The 19,986-nt window shown below is 38.3% G+C and overlaps 1 protein-coding gene across 4 annotated transcripts in view; it reads left to right on the plus strand.

The window, feature by feature from the left end:
* The window catches only part of CADPS (calcium dependent secretion activator), a 569,958-nt gene that overhangs the window by 520,250 nt on the left and 29,722 nt on the right, over positions 1-19,986 (plus strand). For all 4 annotated transcript variants that reach the window (XM_049777276.1, XM_049777275.1, XM_049777273.1 and 1 more), the window contains one exon: positions 6,277-6,384. In XM_049777276.1, the coding sequence (XP_049633233.1) occupies positions 6,277-6,384 (108 nt within the window). The remainder of the gene's footprint in view (positions 1-6,276; positions 6,385-19,986) is intronic.

The following is a 19,986-nucleotide window of genomic DNA, read 5'->3' on the forward strand; positions in this document are numbered from 1 at the left end:
CCACCCATTTCCCCTCCATTCTCGCCTGCACATCTTGAGAGCAGAATTATGAAGTAGACATGGACCTGAGAGTCACAGATATTTTTAAACAAAGTCTAAATTTGTTCATTTGGGGGTCAATTTTGCCCTTGTTTTAAGAAAGCCCTGGAAAACTATTTATAATTAGTTCAGACCGCAATAAGAAAGAGAGCTCTCAAAGTTCACAGATAAAGCACTAGAAGTTGCCCAAAATTTACATTTAAATTGAGGTTAAGTACTACCCAGGAACGCTTGAGTGTGGGATTACCTGTGATAAATCAGGCTACATTTATAGACAGACTTGGCCCTGCCTATTAGCAAAATAAAATTGGAGCAATTTAAATATACTGAGCAATAAAGGGAAAAAGAAAATGATTCTGTTTTCTCCATTTCTAACAAAAGAGGTGGGAGTCTGCTATAAAATATTAAATTTAGAGAGCTTATCTCAACAGCCACCAAGGGTCTCGTTCTGAACTGTTCTCATTCTGAACGTGGTTAAGTACTCTCCTTGTTCAAATACTTATTTGTGGAAATTTGTTTTTTTCTAAAAGGATTTATATTAACATTTAAATTCATTTCCCCGGGAAGCTAAGTGTGTAATGGTTTATTGGCTTATTTCTCAAAGGATGGCAAAATGGAAAATTGGAGTGACTTTAGCATTAGCATATATTTTATTTGTTTAATGAAAGAATGTACAATCAATAATTATGCTTTGAATTCATATAATACGTCTCATTGAGGGACCTCAGACTCCTTCAGATAGACGGTCCTTATAATAGAGAATCATAAAAAAAAGCTCCTGGGCCTGCAGCGAGGAGAGATGTTAGGCAATTTATTTTCCCATACCTAAAGTTTAAATTTTCATTTCAAAATACTCTCCGTTCTTTTTAAATTTTTCATTAGTTAAATAAATTCTTTAATTGAATCACCATGAGATACAGTTTCAAAGTTGCTCATAATTGAGTCTCAGCCATACAATGTACAATACCATTTACCGGTGCACATTTCCCGCCACTAACACTAATGTCCCCAATTTTCCTTCTGCTATCACTCCTTCCTTCCCCCACTTACTGCCTCTATGGCAAAGATTTCTTCTCTCTCTATTTCTCTTTCTTCCCTTTTTCTCTTTTAGACACTGCAGTTTTCAATATTGTTACTGAAGGGATATCATGCATATCATTTTATCTCTTTTGTGCACCCAGTTCTTGTCCAGAGTGATCATTTCCAACTATCATTGCGATAGTGGTCCCTTCTCTGCCCTATTGAACTCCACCACTATTTTGGCAAGTTTCCTCCCATGAACTGGTCCATCTGACCTAGGTCACAGTTTATAGTAAAGATTGATTGGAAAGCACATGAAACTATTAGAGTGACTCATCTTCAGCTGGGTACTTAGACCTTCCAACAACAGGAGCTTTGTATGTAGATTATTGAAAACTACCCCCACTGTACCAAAGACAAACAGATGATGAACTTTCTTATATCAGTTCTTGCTGATCTGGTCTGCCACAGGAAGAAAACAAAAATTCTATTCATAATTTTAAGGTCTAGTCACTGGGTCCTATCTTCTGTAGCCCTCCAGACAGAAAGGAGATCATATTAGCCATATAAGGGAAGATGACCAGCAGACAAGGTCCTTGATACCTGCTTACAACCAAAAATTAATATTTGGTGGCAGAAATTAATAAAGTCAAATACTGGCAATTTTAGGTCTAGAACAGGAATACTGCAGATGAGGTATTTGCCTTGCATGTGGCCAGTCCAGGTTTGATCCCTGGCATCCCATATGGTTCTTCAAGCTATAAACCCTGAATATTGTCAAGTGAGACCCCCAAACAAAGAAAAATATTAGCATTTATATGTGGTTCATGTCGACTTCCTTCAAGCAGGTTTTTGATCTATTATGAAGTATATGGGAGAAAGGGCTCTGTCACCTTTAAAAAAGTACCTGACCGGGCGATCATTTTGTGTTTGTGAATAAATGATGCCACATCTGAAGTTTCTTTAGGCTTTCTGAAAGTCAATTAGCAGAATCTCTACCTTTTAGGGAGACAGAAGAAGATGTAACAGAATGATATAGCAGAAAATATGGTGATTTTACACTGATGATATACAATATAATAGTACCAATACCATCAAATCTTACAAGTACTCGTTTGTGCCAGGCACTTCGCATTTAATTTTCACAACAGCCTTACTCTTTCCAGCAATTTGGTCACAAGTGAACTAAATCAGTGAGTCTCAGCCCTGGTTACATGTTAGAAATACCCAAGGAGTTTGTACATCATCTCTGGGGTGAGAGGTCTAAGCATCTGTAACCAAAACAAAACAAAACAAAAAAGCCCACTTTTTTTAAAATAAGTTTATCTGCATCCAGGTAAAATAAACCATTAGGTGAAAACCATCTCTCAGGTTGTTCTAACTCTAAAAATTGCGATTCATCTGTGATATGTTTTGAGGTTTTTGGCACACATACTGTTGGTTTAGTCTGTGAGCAGACTAGTCATTAATAATCTTGGAGATCTGTCTCTTAATTCTCCTCACTAAGAGAGAGAAGCACTGTTAGCAGTCATTCATAGCATTGCATGATTCCCAAAGCATCTCTCTTGGTCTTAGGAATAGTATTAGATTAGCAGATTTGCATTCCTAGTTAGGGTTTGCTGAGGGTAGTGCAAGCTGGAATTTGTTTTCCTGAAGTTCAGAAGTAGACAGGTACAAGCTACAACTAAAGTGACAGTATTTCTCAAAGCTACACAAGTGATGAACAAAATATGTTTTCATTACATGATGGAGCCCATTATATGTCTATTTGTTCACTTCTTCTTTAATGTTCTCTAAAGTGTATATCATATTCTAGCAGTCTAAATTCAGTGGAAAACCAACATTATGGGCCAGAGAGATAGCTCAGTAGGCTGAGTGCTTGCTTTGCATACTGGATATCAGATTCAACCCCTGGCATCTGATCCTCAATCAGTGCTAGGAAGAGTCCCAAACACCATCAGGTGTGACTCCAGAACGCACAAATAAAAACAAAATAAACTATGTAAAATGTTTTAAAAATCACACATAGTCTTTATTTTAGAATGCATCCCTCCGTCTTTCCTTGCCATTTCAAATAGGGCTCTTGAACTTTTGCTCAAGAACCAAAGATTGTCAGTGTAAGCAGATTGTTCTTCAAGGGCTCCATGATGACTTGCTCTCTCCAAGATCCCAGAAGCCAAGGGGCAATTTGCCTCTACCCTGGATTGTCCCAGAGCAAAAGCAGCTTGTGAATCTACATGGCAGGTGCTACAGATGGCAGCCTTCTCCTTTTCTCCCAGAGCTCAGGGGCAGTGACAATGCTCATTTATTGTTGCACCTGTTGCAAACAACTCCTTCCCCCTGCTGGTCCATTAAAGCAGGGAAAGTCAATGTGTAGGAATTGGACTTGAAGCTGGTTAAAAAGAAAGGTGGTGAGATTAGGAGATTCAAATGAGAAAATTTCATGTTTTCGTGCAGAGATTGTCTTTTATTCTGATGTTGGTTCCTCTGAAACCCACTTTTATCTTCTTGATTCTAAAAGTAAGTAAGATTACGGGCCCGGAGAGATAGCGCAGTGGCGTTTGCCTTGCAAGCAGCCGATCCAGGACCAAAGGTGGTTGGTTCGAATCCCGGTGTTCCATATGATCCCCCGTGCCTGCCAGGAGCTATTTCTGAGCAGACAGCCAGGAGTAACCCCTGAGCACCACCAGGTGTGGCCCAAAAACCAAAAAAAAAAAAGGTAGAATTTGGGCCAGGAAGGTGGCGCTAGAGGTAAGGTGTCTGCCTTGCAAGCGCTAGCGTAGGACGGACTGCGTTTCGATCCCCTGGCGTCCCATATGGTTCCCCCAAGCCAGGGGCGATTTGTGAGCACATAGCCAGGAGTAACCCCTGAGCGTCAAACAGGTGTGGCCAAAAAAAAAAAAAAAGGTAGAATTTGAATTGTCACTATGTACCATAAATGATGCAGTGAAAGATTTGTAATGCACTTTGGTCACAATAAAAATTAAAAAAAAAAAAGTGCCCAGAGAGATAGCACAGCGGCATTTGCCTTGCAAGCAGCCGATCCAGGACCAAAGGTGGTCGGTTCGAATCCCGGTGTCCCATATGGTCCCCCGTGCCTGCCAGGAGCTATTTCTGAGCAGACAGCCAGGAGTAACCCCTGAGCAACGCCGGGTGTGGCCTAAAACAAAAACAAAAACAAAAAAATTTTTAAAAAATCAAATAAAAAATAAAAAGAGGGGCAAATGATTACTGTTAGCTCAATAGACCTGCTAGTCTTTAAGTCTCTTAATGGTATTTTATCTCTATTTCCTGAAGGAAGAGATATATAAAAATAAAAAGTAAAATAAATTACCTAATTAAAAAAAAAGGTAGAATTTCATGGGATCGGAGAGATAGCATGGAGGTAAAGTGTTTACCTTGCATGCGGAAGGACCCTGGTTCAATTCCTAGCATCCCATATGGTCCTCTGAGCCTGCCAGGATCAGTTTCTAGCATAGAGCCAGGAGTAACCCCTGAGCGCTGCCGGGTGTGACCCACAAAAAAAAAAAAAAAAAGTAGAATTTCTTAACAGTTTGGGTGAAATAAACCACATATATTTTTTTAAATCAAAGTTGTAAAAACCAAGATGAAATGTCCCATTGAGGGCAATAAATTTAAAGAAAATAAGAGTAATGAAAATAACCATGAAGGTCTGCTGGATCTCATGTTGTCCAGGAAAAGACTAAGCATACCAAAAACATCAACTGGGAAATAATGGAAACAAGTTTCTCCCACGTCCCAGGTCGGGGGGGGGCCCCAACCCTAAAGAGGATGCCCTTGGATGTGTGGCTGCATACAAGCTAAGGGGAGCACTGATAGCTTTCCACTTACGTTGCATTGGAGACCCTCTATTGTTTTGTATCATGGAACTGCAACCATTATAGGACCATCATGGAACTTGCTCAGCCCTTTCACTGAAAATTGCTTGAAAGTGTAACAGTTGACTACTGTGGCTTTGGATTGTCCTCATTGTTTTTCAAATTAATACCTTGTCATTGTTTCAGCAGGTGTTAAGAAATGTTACTAGCATCCTAGGGGCCAAGCATTGGCCCTTTGCTTGATAATTGTTTGCTTTGTATCATGAAAAAAAAAAATACAGTCCTACTGTTTCCAAACCTTCCTCATTTTCACCCTGGAAATTACACAGAAGTGTTAACTAACTTCAATTTGCAGTGCCTGACAGTCTCGTCTTGTAGAAAAATGATACTTTGTGATCTAAGGTAAATCACAGTAATGAAAACTAATCTTTTTTAGTTATTAGCAAACATACATATCAACTGTGGAAATTTAAGGGGTTGGTGGCAGCTCTCCTAATGACCCATATTACAGTGTTTTAATAGGTTTCTTTGGAGATAACTTTGATTGCGACATCTCAAGCAGTGCACATCCTGCTTCATTTTTTGAGTTCTATTTTTTTTTCAATAAAACATTTCCTAACTCCTAGATAAACCACCTGCTTACCTTTCCAGAAAATCTCATTTATTTAAAAATTAAATTCTTCTCACATTCACACACACACACACACACACAGACACACACACACACACACACACACACACACTTTTTTTAATCCTAAGTCTATCTATGAGGCTGTACTGAGAAACAATAACAAATGGTTAAATGTCTTGTAGGAGTGAACTGATTAGCAATCACTCACTACTTCGTCAGGTTAAACCACCTCTCTAAATGTGACTTGGATAAGAAGAGATGTTTTTGCACTTCATCAATCATTTTGAAGAGGAGAGGGGTATCAGGAAAGGCTTGGCCATCAACTTTTTTAAATGATATACTATAGACAGACCATGAAAGACAGTATGTTTTAGTATTCATAAATGGTGGAGGTGGGAGTGTTTCAATGCAAAGAAGACAGAGAATGCCTCCATTTTAAAATAGATATTTTTGGGGCAAGAAAAAATATTAGTCACAGTAAAATAAATCTCTAAGACCCTCTATTCCAAACCCTCTAGTAAGCCAGTCTTAATTTCTGCAAAGAGCTTCTAATAGCAATTTCTACATCCCAGTCTATGAATATACTATATTGTGCATGATGGATTGTGTCCAGCTCCTACAGATTGCTTTGACTTTAGCAAAGGCAACATGGGTGCAGTGACAAAGGGAGAGTAAAAAGGATGGGTATTGGAACATAAGCCATAAACTACAAATTCCAGTCTCATGTTTTCCTGTCTTTTATTACAGAAACCCGGGATGGATGTGGCCGACGCCTACGTGACTTTCGTTCGCCACTCTCAGGATGTCCTTCGTGATAAGGTCAATGAGGAGATGTATATAGAAAGGTTATTTGATGTAAGTAAATGCCTTCTCCTCCTTGAAGAGCAAGGAGGAGACCCTCCAAAATGTGACAAAATAAAAGACAGGAGGATAAGTCACATTTTGCGAAAATTGATTGGTCCTGATTTAACCAAAATCTCTTCCTCTCCTGCTGCCTTAGGCTCTTATCTGTTGTGTGTCTGTTCTGAACCCACTCTGGTGTGGCCATGTCTCAGTCCCAATCTGTGTGATACGTAGGATGCACACAGTCTCTCAGCAAGCAGGCTGGTTTCTGCAGAAGCTTGACTAGCAGCTTCCTCTCACTGGCAAAGAACCTTTCTTGGTCATGGTGCTCCGCCTTGCAATCTGGCCTTGCTTTAAGGAGATGTTCTTGTCCAAATTAGCTCCCTCTTTGGAGGGTGGTTCCTCCTGACTGCCAGCTGTGGTGTGCAGGTGTGCAGTAATGTGGCATTGTGATTGCTTCGAAGATACTTCCCTTTCTGGAAGACTAGAATTCCTTAGTAAGGCCTGGGTTTTGGCAATCTCTTACTACGTTCAATTTGTTCTAAACTGAAGTGCCCCCTGCCTACCCACGCACACACAAAAAAAATTGGGGGAAATGAGCAAGTGTGTAAAGAACAAGTATATTAGGCTGCCAGACCCAGATTGAACTCCAGAAGTGCTGATTTTTGAGGGGTTAATGGTGACTGAGCAATCCTTTTTCTTGCCATTATTGATGGCACCTACACTTCCAAAGCAAGCCCGCAAGGCAAAATACAAACAATAACGACAGTAACAACAAACCTCTCCCGTCTAAATTGTTTTTCTCTCTCATTCCAATGCAGATAAGGGTTCCTCAGTTAGCCAGATATTGGCTTCCAGTTTCTACTGAATTTTGCCTCTGTAGATGCAACCAGAGTGTTCTTGTCTCTGTGTGGCTCTAATTGTGCAGGCTACTTCTGTCTTTGTGAAGCATGAGCCCCTCCTGTCCAGGTTTCCGTATTCTTAATGCCAGCTCGAACATTCATGTTTTGGTCTAGTATGGAATCTGTGTTTCTATTTTTTTCTGTGATTGTGTATAGCTATTTACATTGAGTTTGTGTGTGTGTGTGTATGTGTGTGTGTGTGTGTGTGTGTGCGTGTGTATAACTTCATAGCTAAGTGAGCTCATTTGTTGGCACTGCTTTGCTCGTCTGCAGCTTCTGACTTTTACATGCTTTGTCTTCCAGCTCATTTGCTTTCGTTGTGTGTTGAAAGTCTCCTTTCTTTTTTTCTCTTTTCCAGTCATTCCTGGTTTGTTTTTTGTTTTTTTTTTTTTCTTCTTTTTTGTGCTCAGTATCGCTCTCCTCCCACTCTCCCTGCATCATCTTTCTTTGAGAAAAACCCTTCTTACTTTTTAATTCCCACCCGTCCTCTCTCAGATTAAAATGGAACTTATCTCTCATGTCAAATGTTTTATCACATTGTATCAAGTGGCATGAATTAGAATCAAATAATCTTCCTGTGTACATCTTCTAGCATGACCCACATCCACTGAGAATGCCTCATACATGCATAAAGCTCACCAGCGGGTCCTCTCCCTTTTCTTCTGCATGTGTGCCTTTATGAAAGTATTGAGCTTAGAATGTCGGGGGGGCACAATCACCCATCCAATAGGCATTGAAAAACAGAGACAAGCTGCACTCTGCAGACAGTTAGGAGTGTGGCCAGTCTGCCCACTTCCAATCAATTAAATTCCAAACCAAAAAATTTCAAGAAGCCTATGGATTGTTCTTTTCAATGCCTAGGTTGCCTTTTTTTCCCCCTTTGATCAGTATCTTCTAATTCTCAGTTTTGTGTGGCCCTTGTATGTGTGTGTGTATGTGTGCGTGTGTGCGTGTGTGTTCCTGTATGCATGTGTGTGTGAATAACCTCCAGCTCTTTCAACCATTTAATACTGAGTTTGATGTTTAAGCGGCAGTTGAGCTTGAAGTTTCATTGACAAATAACCCACCTCTTTCTCTTTTTAATTAGAAGTAAAAGGAGGGAATATATTTTAACACAGCTTTGCTAAAGACAGAAAAATAAAGTGTCCTCTTCTGTGGCCCTAGCTCACATACATGATAAAAATAGACTTGCCCAACTATTAAAGAAAATAGGCAATTTCTAGCCCTCTGGCTTTTCACATTAATTAATAATTAAAATATTTTGAAGAATTTTTTTCACCAATATTTCTATTGATGACAGTGATCACTATAAAATAGCATCAGGAACATTGGGAAACCCCTGCTTCCAATGTACTCTCCTATTTTCCTTATAATGTTTTTACAAGGAAACTATATTCCCTTAATTATATATTTTTTTCTAACTTAACCATTACAGTCTTTCATTGAGCTTCACCCATTCTGCCATGGTAAAATTAGTATATTATTTAGAGATAATGAAATTCTTTTTTTTTTTTTTTTTTTTTTTTGCCATTTACTTACTTTTCTTAGTTTCCAAATAACCTTCTCCCCTAATTTACAGAATATTGGTGCTAGGCAACCTAACTAGTGTAGTGCAAAAAAAGTTATTGAATCTGTCATGGATTTAAAACATTTGTCATTTGAAAACCCAGAGCATCTCAAAAGCTTCATTACCATGCAGTCTCAGTAATTTAATTCAGTACTTACTGTTTTTCTATAATCTAGCAGGAAAACATCAGATTACCAACATGTTTGATTATTTTCAGCTTCTGTTTCCTCAAGCATGGTGTTTATTTCTTCCCATATATTCCCTGCAAGGCTCTGTGTCCATCGAGCTAAACAAGGGACTAAGAATATGAAGGCATCAGGGTCTGAGAATCCTGCCGCCACCCTACATTTCATTCTGCAATGACTTATTCCTTAAACATCATTCCTAATAATAGTGGTTCTGGGATAGGTTTCTAAACAATTGGCAAAAGTCTTTTGAGAAAAAAAAAAAAAAAACTTGTTGATCTGAGATTTCTCTTCCAAATTAATTGCATTTTGATAAATGGCAAAAATGAATAATAGAAAATTAGCATTTCGAATGAAGGAAAAGAGATATATATCTCCAAAATTGTTTGCTGTTTGGGGGTTGTTGATTCTGAGTATTGTGTCATTCTCTGGATTTCAGTTCCTGTTGGCATCTGTCATTTAAGACTTATTCTTTAAGTTTCTGTTGTGTTTTAGCTGCGTTTCAAAGTCAAAGTTTTTGTTTATCTAATATGTCCTTTAAGTTCTTTCTATGTACTAACCTCACTCCCTCCTTTTCTCTTTCCTTCCTTGCTTCCTTTCTTTCTTTGTTTGTTTTTTCTTTCTTTCTTTCCTTTCTTTTTCTTTCTTTCCTTTCTTTTTCTTTCTTTCCTTTCTTTTTCTTTCTTTCCTTTCTTTTTCTTCTTTTTTTCTTTTTCTTTCTTTCTTTCTTTCCTTTCTTTTTCTTCTTTTTTTCTTTTTTTTTCTTTCTTTCTTTCTTTCTTTCTTTCTTTCTTTCTTTCCTTCCTTCCTTCCTTCCTTCTTTCCTTTCTTTCTACATTCCTTCCTTCCTTTCTTCTTCCTTCCTTCTTTATTTCTTTCTCTTCATTTTTCCCCCTTTTGAGTGTGTCATGTCAAAAAGGCTGGATGGCACTAGGGTGCGTTTGTAAGAGTAACTGAGGGTATCTGGACTAATAGATGGTCATTTAATGAGTGCAATTTCTAATGATCTTGGGGTTTTCTCTCTTTCTATCTATCTCAATCTCTTTCTCTCCCTCTCTTCTCATCATTGTACTTTTGGCTGGAATTTGGGTGCTTGTGGGAGATTATCGGCATAGCATTTGGGGTTCTATATTTAATGTTCTGCATTTTTATCTATTTTATTATGTAACTTATGAGCAGCTTTCCAAATTCATCTGCACCATTTTTTTAAATAGGAATTCTCCAGGTTTGTTGAAGAAATTCATTAAGATATGACATTATCTAACCAGGTCTTTTTGATGCAGCAAAAGTTTCCTTGTTTATTTCTATAATTGATTTGCATAGTCCTTCTATAAGTGTCACATCTTTTAGTGATTCTTTTTAGTTGATGCTCCAAATGAAAAGCTAACTGGTTCCAAATAAAAGGATGAGGGAAAAACAATTCATACAATGCTTCTCATAATGCTTCAGAGGTGTAGCTCTTTATTTTTGCATTTGCATTTTTTAAACTTTTTTCTAAAAAGAAGTAGCATGTGATTATAAATTGGTTAGCAAGGCTGCACAATAGAAGTTTATAATATTTTGAAACAAAAGATGTGAGATTTGATTCTCTGATATATACAAAGTTATCATTTCAATCATAATGAAAATGCTGAATTTTTACAAGAGAATCTGCTGCTGGACTCAAGAGGAAAAATAACCTTCTTAAATTTATTGCTGATTTTTGAAAGAAAATAGTGTGTAAAGATACAAAAGAGACTCTATTTCTAAAACAGCAGCAGTTCAGGAGGAGAGTGCTAGCTTCAAGAAGTAGTAACTCAAAGACAGTAATATAAAGCCTGAGTGTCCATAAATCATGCAGATGGTCCCCCCCCCTTGTCTGGTGATTAATTTATCATCTTCCCCAAAACAAAACTATGCTTTTTGAAATCAGGGATCAGATCATCAGGCGAAGCACCTAAGATTTCAAGGTCCGAACAAAAATTAATTTATTTTCTTTCCTCCTTGTACTTCTTGAAGACAGACTGAGAAGAAAATCGGGATTAAAAGAGATGTGCTTAGGGTGAATTCATCTGCTTAAACCTCACAGGCTCAGAGATGAGTGATTAAAAAGCCATCTCGAACTTGGATGGAATCCACATTGGTGGTAATACCACGGCCATACTGGTTTTCTCCAGGCCCTGTGTTCCTGTGAAGCAGGACCAGGGAACATTTGCCTAGAGATGATACATGGATTATATAGGTCAATTATACACTTAATCTGCCTTCTGGAGGATTAAGTATTTGCAGATTGACTCTGCATTTGTCTTCTCTGTGGCAGTTTTCAGACCAGGAAAGGCCCCCTTAACCAAACCACTTCCTAAGCACTTAATCAGGCAGCACGATCCAGTTTGGAGAGGGTAACTGCTCTGTATGCTTTGCCTGGAACAGAGTTTAATTTGCTATTCCATTACCAAATCATATATTGTCCACTTTATGTGTCAGCACACTAATTGAGTGTGAATATTTCTCTTTAAAAGGGTAATTTGAAAAATGAAACCTCTGCCTAGTGAAAGGTATTGGCTGCATTTGTATATGAAGCCAAAGATAACCTTATTTTAATAACTTTGTTCAATGACAAAAGGACTAGACTCTCATAACAGACATCAAAGTAGGCGTGAGAATGCTATAGGAAGTGAAAACGGAAAAATAAGTTAAGGAAAAGCATGTGGTGACTAGGCTGCATCTCCAAAGTAGATCACCAACTGTGCAGGTGAGGGAAACTACTTCCAGAAGTCTAAACCAAGGAGAAGATGCAGAAGATTCATAAGTATAATAAGTCACTGTTCTAGGCAGGAGGTGATTTAAAAAAAAGAAGAAGGCAGATGGCATTGCAGACACTAAGATAGTTATCTCCTATAAAGCAAAGAGCAGAATGGGAGAAGTTTTATAGGGGCACAAACCTTGTCTCTTTAGCCTTCAAACTTCATCCTTAATCCTTATGAGCTGGGTGACCTTGGACAAGGTATTTAACCTCCCAGAGGCTCAGCTGAATCATCTGTAGAGCAGAGATGATAACATGCAGAACCTTCTCCTGGAGTTGGCATGAGGGGGAAACTGCAAGCATCGGGCTCTATGGAAGCATTTGGTAAGTGTTAGTTCACACCACCCTGCATGCCCCACCCACCCCACCCTTGATTCATCGTCATCATCATCTTCATCATCATCCCCGCCATGGAAATATTCACTCCCTGATCTCATTTTTTTTTCTTCTGGTTAAACAAAATGTCATGTCCGTTCCAAAATGCTGTTAAGAGTCTTGTTATCATTTAAAGATGCCAACTCCAAGCTTACTTGCAATTTCTGCACATATAGCTGCCTAAGATTTGGGGATTTGGGGATTTTTTTTGGTGGGGGCACACCTGACTATGCTCAGAGGTTACTCCTGGCTCTGTGCTCAGAAATTGCTCCTGGCTTGGGAGACCATATGGGATGCAAGGGATTGAACCCGTGTCCGTCCTGAGTCAGCTGCATGCAAGGCAAATGCCCTACCACAGTGCTACCACTCTAGCCCCAGCCTGGTATATTTTTTACTTTAGGACAAATAAAGTTCTGAAATCAGCAGAACAGCAAATGTCAGGAGTGAGTCCTGGATGTAAGCCAGACACGAGTGGGAATTCTCGTTTTGCCACCCCTGTGCTATCTAACTTTGAGTGCATTATTTAGCTTCCCTGGGCCTCAGTTTACCTAGGTGTAAGAAAAATGGCTTCTTACAGTAGTTATGATGATTAAATAACATAATGGATGTGATAATTGAATAACATCAAGACATAGTTAAACATTCAAAAGTCTCATCATGGAGCTGGGAAGGTGGCGCTAGAGGTAGGGTGTCTGCCTTGCAAGCGCTAGCATAGGATGGACCGTGGTTCGATCCCCAGGCATCCCATATGGTCCCCCCAAGCCAGCAGCAATTTCTGAGCGCATAGCCAGGAGTAACCCCTGACCATCAAATGAGTGTGGCCCAAAAACAACAACAACAACAAAAACAACAAATCTCATCATTATCTGTTAGAACTATTTGTTCCTTCAAATGACTTTACATTGACCTAGCTCTTTTCCCTCCATGACACCACAACACATTTGCAAATAAGTCAAAACTGAACTTCTGGGCTTTAGAAATTATTTGGAGAAAGAGAGAAGTGATTTATATCTCTTATTATTTTAGAGATATATATACTTTGTATTTTTTTAGGAAATAGAACTAAACCCAATTAAGTAAACATTATAGCCCTCTACCAAGAGATTATAACTTTGAATCTTTGTCCTTTGGAATCTTCTTCTGTGTTCGGATCTACATTTCTTACTTTTTATCAAAATAGGTAAAGTAAAAAATAATCTTTTTTTAATAAAAAGACCATCATTTTTTTTGCCATTATATAATCTTCTAATATACTATAAATAAACAAAATTTTTCATTTGTTCCCCAAATATTCTTTAAGAAGGTATATACAATTATGATCCATTGCAGAACCACAATCCTACCTGTTTGTGATGCACTTTAAATTTCTTCCTACCAGCACTGTCCTTTTCTCATTATCCTGGCTTGTTAAAGGGATAACCATGCCAATTGTTCTATAGACTGGAGGAGTTTATTACTATATAAATATAGAACTGATTTGGGGAAGGAAAAAAATCTAACTGAATTCAAGCAAGTAGTTCTTTTAGACATAATTAGCAACAGCATAATTCAGAATTTTTACAAATCCCTGTATTTCAGGAGATTTTATGAAGCTAGTTAAAACAAACAAAATACCAAAACAGCAAAACAAAGAACTCTACAGACACCAGAGCACAAATTGACCAGGTAGAGAATTACTATAGGATTTTTATTTTGTATAATAATGCACAGATATCAGAGTTGGTAATTGGTAAATATAGGGCCAGAGGTTCTATGCTTTTTGTGTTACTACTAGTTTGAACTTTGTGAAATTTTAGACTAACTTCAGATATGAGTCAGGCCCTAGGCCCTAAGGAAATTCCTTTGTATGTTCTAGTAGTATTTTCCCTGAAGTTGTCAATCTGAAATTAAATCCAACTCAGTCTGACACTTAGTTTTCAATACTCTTCAGATAAAATTTTAATTGAACTATGACCTAATCCCTGTCATCTTCAATTATGTTCCTAAAGAACATAATCTTCAGCCCACTAGCCTTGCTTTTTAGATCCACATGACTATACATATTAAGGGGGGGTGGGAAGCAAATCCAGCATGTTATATGAAAGGCAATAAAGTAAAAAAAAAATAGATACCTAACTGTATAATGAATGTTGAAGACTCAATTAAATTCTGGCCATTAAATCATATCCTTGGTCATAAGTTGGAGCAATAAAGGAATGTCATTTCCAAAAAGATATGAAAACTTAACACAGTGAGAGGAAAATGACAAGTGGATCTCTAATGCAAATTTATGTACTAATATCAGATACATAATTCAAATAGATATACACACATACAATAGGAATTTGGATTGTAATCAAAAACCTCAGAATGTTTGTCATGCTAGACTAACAAAACAACTCAAAGACTTTTATTCTCCAGAGCCCCTCAAAGACCCCGAACATCTTAGCACTCAAAATTCACCATTATTAGCCAATTTACCATTTCTTCTTCTACGAATATAAAGAAGACTCGGTACCTCTCCTGTTGGAATATTTACTATCTTGACAAATGTTTATTCAAAAGAATAAGACATTCTCACTCAAGATGTTGGTTGTTGACATGATAGAAGGCAGGCAAATATCAGAGGGGATAGAAAGAGAAATGATGCACTCTTTACAATGAATCTCATATTCCTGTACAAATCCTTTTGTCCCATAGCCTTCAGAATAACATGTACTGATGACAATTATTTTACTTCTGGAATCTTACTATCAAAACACATTTCTATTCCACATTAATATGAGAATACTGCTCCCCTTGCCTGAATGATTTGAGGTTTTAGCAATCTTGCATTCGGAAAAAAAATAAGGGGTATTAATAGATTTGGGTTCTTTGGATTAGTTGTGTCAAATGCTTATTTTCATCTAAGAGGAATTTAGTAGTTGTCTTGTTTGTAAGCCTCGATCTTACAGATTTACTTTCCAGTGGCTTTCTTCCTATAGTTCTTTTCTAATCTTTTGTCTACCTTGTAAGAGTTTTCATCTCCTTTACTTAAAGGCAACCCTTACATAAAGCCAATCTTGAATTTTCTCTGGACCTTGTATGTATCTAAGATTTTTGTTAAGTGTCTTTGTCAGAACAGCTTTATATGTTCCAGGAGACATTTGGTGAATGTAGTTAATTTGTTTTCTTTTCTAGAGGAGACTGTTCTATTAATCATTATGAGAAGCCAAGCTGATTGCTCTGTTATTGAGGTCACAATATTCTTGCAAAAATGACCCATCCAATATTTTGGTGTTTTATTTTTCCCCTAATGATAGACTTATGGCTCAGAATCAGTGATGACAGACTCCTATACATACCACGTGTGTCTGTGCATTCATATATACAGACATACACACTTATTTCAGGCACATTTTGTGGAATAAATATTATCACATTACTTGCAAGAGACAAAATGTACCAAATTCTCAAACACTTCATATTAATTATCAAATAATTGTTTCTTTCCCTATCAGACTCTATAGAGTTTACTAAAAAGGATTACACTAACCATACTTAGACTCACAATCACTTGCTTTAATTAGTTTTGTCCAGAATGTAGTACAGTGGGTAGGACACTTGCCTTGCATGCAGCCAACCTGTGTTTAATTTCTGATGTGCCATATGGTAACCTGAGCATTAACAGAAGTGATCATTGAGGGGCTGGAGAGATAGTATGGAGGTAAGGCGTTTGCCTTGCATGTAGAAGGATGGTGGTTGGAATCCTGGCATCTCATATGGTCCCCTGCACCTGCTGGGGGCGATTTCTGAGCGTAGAGCCAGGAGTGACCCCCCCCCACAAAAAGAAGTGATCATTGAGCTCAGAGTCAGAACTTTCGATGACAGTAGTGACCATACTCTGTTGTAATAACCAAAATGTACCCAGATGTGGACAAATGTCTTTCCCCATAATGAGAGGGAAGGTGAGTTTAAAAAAATATCACACCTGATTAAGAACCACTGTTCATAATAAATAGGTCTTATGGGGGCTGGAGCAATAGGACAGCATTAGGGCTTTTACCTTGCATACAGATGATGCTGGACCCAGGTTCAATCCCCAGCATCCCATATGGTCCTTTGAGCTTGCCAGGAGAGATTTCTGAGCACAGAGCCAGAGTGATCCCTGAGTGCCATCAGGTGTGGCCCCAAAACCAAAATTAAATAAATAAATAAATAAATGGGTCTTATATGATAGAGCAGCTTAGTGTCACTATGCATTGTAGCAATAGTAACAATAAAGTATCCTTTGGAAATAAGAGATTTCATTTGGGAGGTGTGCCAGCCTAAAATAGGACTATACACAAATGGAAAATGCTGTGAGACACCAAGACTCTACACCTCTTTTGGGGTGAATATCCCCCAAGTAATCCTATGTAGAGCCAAGGGTAGACTGTGGGACAAGGAGTTATGGATTTCTACTTGCACCTCCTTTAATTACTTTTCTTGTTTTTCGCTTTGTAATTCCACATGGACCTTGGCTTAAGAAACAAAAGTTGCTGATTTCACCAGGTGACTACAAGTTATTTTTATGTGTTCCTAGCCTGAAAAGAAGGCTCAGCTTAAATAATTCATTCCAAATTTCCAGTTCAGAAGTTAGTAACTCTTTCTGTTTGAGATGACCAGAAAGTTTATTTAAATTTATTTAATAAAGAGGACTAGTTTATTTAATAAAGAAGACTAGTCTGAATATTTCTGTATCAAAAGATACACAAATGTAATCAGGGTCTAGAGATATAGTATTGCAGAAAAGGTACTTACAGGCCTTTCATGAAGCTAACTTGAGATTGATCTTCAACAACTAATATGGCTCTCCAGCCTCAACAGGAGTGATCATTAAACACAAGCCCAAGGAGTAAGCACCAGATTTCTCCAAATTTGAGCACCACTGGGTGTGGCTCCAAAAAAAAAAAAAAAAAAAGACTTATACTGTCAGTTGGCATAATGATTTGGTTGCTTTGACTGCCTTAGGAATAATTTTTCACTCTGACCATTCCTGGTCTGACTATTATAAACTGAGTTTAATTATAATACCAACCAACTCCAGGTCTCACCCAGCATGGGGGTATATTAATTATGTAATCTGCATGAAAACAGGGATTTCAAGCTACCTTTCTTATTTTGTATAAAAAGACATTTTAAGAAAGGTACTGTAAAGAAGGAACAGCACCAAAATATGTTTAAAAATTGAACAGGGCTGGATAGAGAGCACAGCAGTAAGGCGCTTGCCTTGCATGCTGCTGACTTGGGAGAGACCCAGGTTCAATCCCCAGTATCCCATATAGTCCCCCGAGCCTGCCAGGAGCAATTTCTGAGCACAGAGCCAGGAGTAACCCCTAAGCACCACCAGATGTGAACTCTCCAAAAAAATTAAGAACAGATAGCAGGATGAGAAGATAGCTTATATGGTAGAACACTTGTCTAATATATGTGAAGCCTTGAATTCAGTACCTAGCATAGCAGAGACTCTAAGCATTGCTGGATGTAGCACTGGTGGACCTAGAGCATCCTTAGTTTTGGCTCTGGTGCCCCCCTAAGCACCATATCCAGCACTGAATAGTCAGGTCTGCATGAATCAAGCATCTAAGAGTGGACTCCAGAACTTCATGAACACTGGGTGTGGTCTCTCTCTTTTGTTTGTTTTTATTTTGGCCACACCTAACATTGCTCAGAGTTCTGACCACACCTGGCTCTGTGCTCAGGGATTATTCCTGGATGCCACTCAGGAGACCACTTATGGTGTCAGGAATTTAACTTAGCTGCTTACAAGGCAAGTGCCTTGCTTGCTATACTATTCCCTCTAAGTTTTATTTTATTTTATTTGGTTTTGGTACCAAAGCCAATGGTGCTCATGACTTTTTCCTTACTCTGCACTCAGGTTCACTCCTGGTGGGGCTTGGTTGTTATTATGTGGGGTTCCAGGGATAAAACGCTGGTAAGCCATATGCAAAACAAGCACCCTATCCAGGAAATTATCTCTCCAGCCCTTTCTGGCCTCTATATAAAAAAATAAGTAACATATAAAGTTAAATTCATAACTATTTTTCTACTGAAATATTTTAAATTACGTCTCTCTTTCTCTCTCTTTTTTTTTTTTTTTCGTTTTTGTTTTTGGGTCACACCCGGCAGTGCTCAGGGGTTACTCCTGGCTCTGCGCTCAGAAATCGCTCCTGGCAGGCTCCAGGGATCATATGGGATGCCAGGAATCGAATCAGGGTTCGTCCTGTGTTGGCTGCGTGCAAGGAAAACACCCTACCACTGTGCTATATCTCTGAACCTTAAATTACTTCTTAAGGAAGAGTAATATCACTCTGTCTTACTCAGAACATTTATCATTTAGCAACTTGAGCCATTTTTTTAAAAAAGACATATTAGGGGCCCGGAGAGATAGCACAGCGGTGTTTGCCTTGCAAGCAGCCGATCCAGGACCAAAGGTGATTGGTTCGAATCCCGGTGTCCCATGTGGTCCCCCGTGCCTGCCAGGAGCTATTTCTGAGCAGACAGCCAGGAGTAACCCCTGAGCACCGCCAGGTGTGGCCCAAAACAAACAAACAAACAAAAAAAAGACACATTAGTAAATGCTACCTTGTTTTAAGGAATCAGGGTCAGTGTTTATCAGCTGAAGTTGATTATATGTGAAAGATGGCATTCAGTCGAGTATAGAGACAATTTTGCTAGTCATAATGGGAAGGTACTATTGGTGTCTGGTAAGAAGAGGCCAGAGAAATTGCTAAAAAATACAACGCACACAGGTCAGTCCCACAGTAAAGGGATATCCAGTTCTGAATGTCAATAGTGTGAAGACGAAACAATCCTTCTTTAGACCTCTCCTCCATACATCCATCTACACAAATGGTCTGAACTCTTTGGATTGAAATTTTAATATAGATCATAAACATTATCTGGGATTCATTTTTCACCCAGGGATTTCGATGACTGTCCCTAAAGGATACTGTGCAGAGAGCTCTAACGCCAGTTTAAAAATTATTTTGACAAGGCTTTGTCCAGAAATAACATTTTATGGTCTAAGAAATGAAAACCAAGGAATCATCAGCACCTACCTTTCCCAGATTGAACTTTACAGTACTGTACAGTTCCCATGGAGCTTCTTTATATCAACAAAACTCATTGATCGTGTCAATTTAATGAATCATTCTGACTTGTTTCTACTAGAGGGCACCCCTTCAAGTTGTTAAGGGACTGATGCCTTACATTAAGCAGATGTTCAGAGCTTAAACCCTGCAATAATACATCCCAAATTCAGTTTTTGGTTTGACACTTACTTAGCTTTGTGATTTAGGGTAAACTAAGCCTTTCCAAATCGCAATTTCCTCCTCTCTAAAAATAGAGATAAAAATAATACCTAACTCTTTGAATTCAGAGGAGTAAATGAAGCAATGCCTATAAAACATAAACTATGTCCTTTAGCATAGAAATGACTCCATAAATATGTTTCTTATTATCATCACCACTTTAGTTGAACACTAATACTAACACACGCACTCAAACCTAATGCTACTTTAAGTGTTTTCATCAGAGAAAAAGAAAGTAGTGTTTGTGCCAACCATGAGATGGTCAAAGAACATAATAGCAAATAATAGCAAATAACCAATTCTTCTGCAGGTTCCTTAAAAGAAAAAAATAAAGTTTTGAAGTAAAATGAAAGCCCAATGGGATGGATATCAGATACTGTGTCCCATAGGGAGAAGCACTGGGCTGGGTCTACAGATTTCAAGGGCTGAAGGAGGAGAATGAGTTAGAGGTCTATACCCAGCAACGAGGCATTATTGTAGATGCTGGGTG

This window comes from Suncus etruscus, chromosome 7, assembly GCF_024139225.1.
Source record: "Suncus etruscus isolate mSunEtr1 chromosome 7, mSunEtr1.pri.cur, whole genome shotgun sequence".
Classification (NCBI taxonomy): domain Eukaryota; kingdom Metazoa; phylum Chordata; class Mammalia; order Eulipotyphla; family Soricidae; genus Suncus; species Suncus etruscus.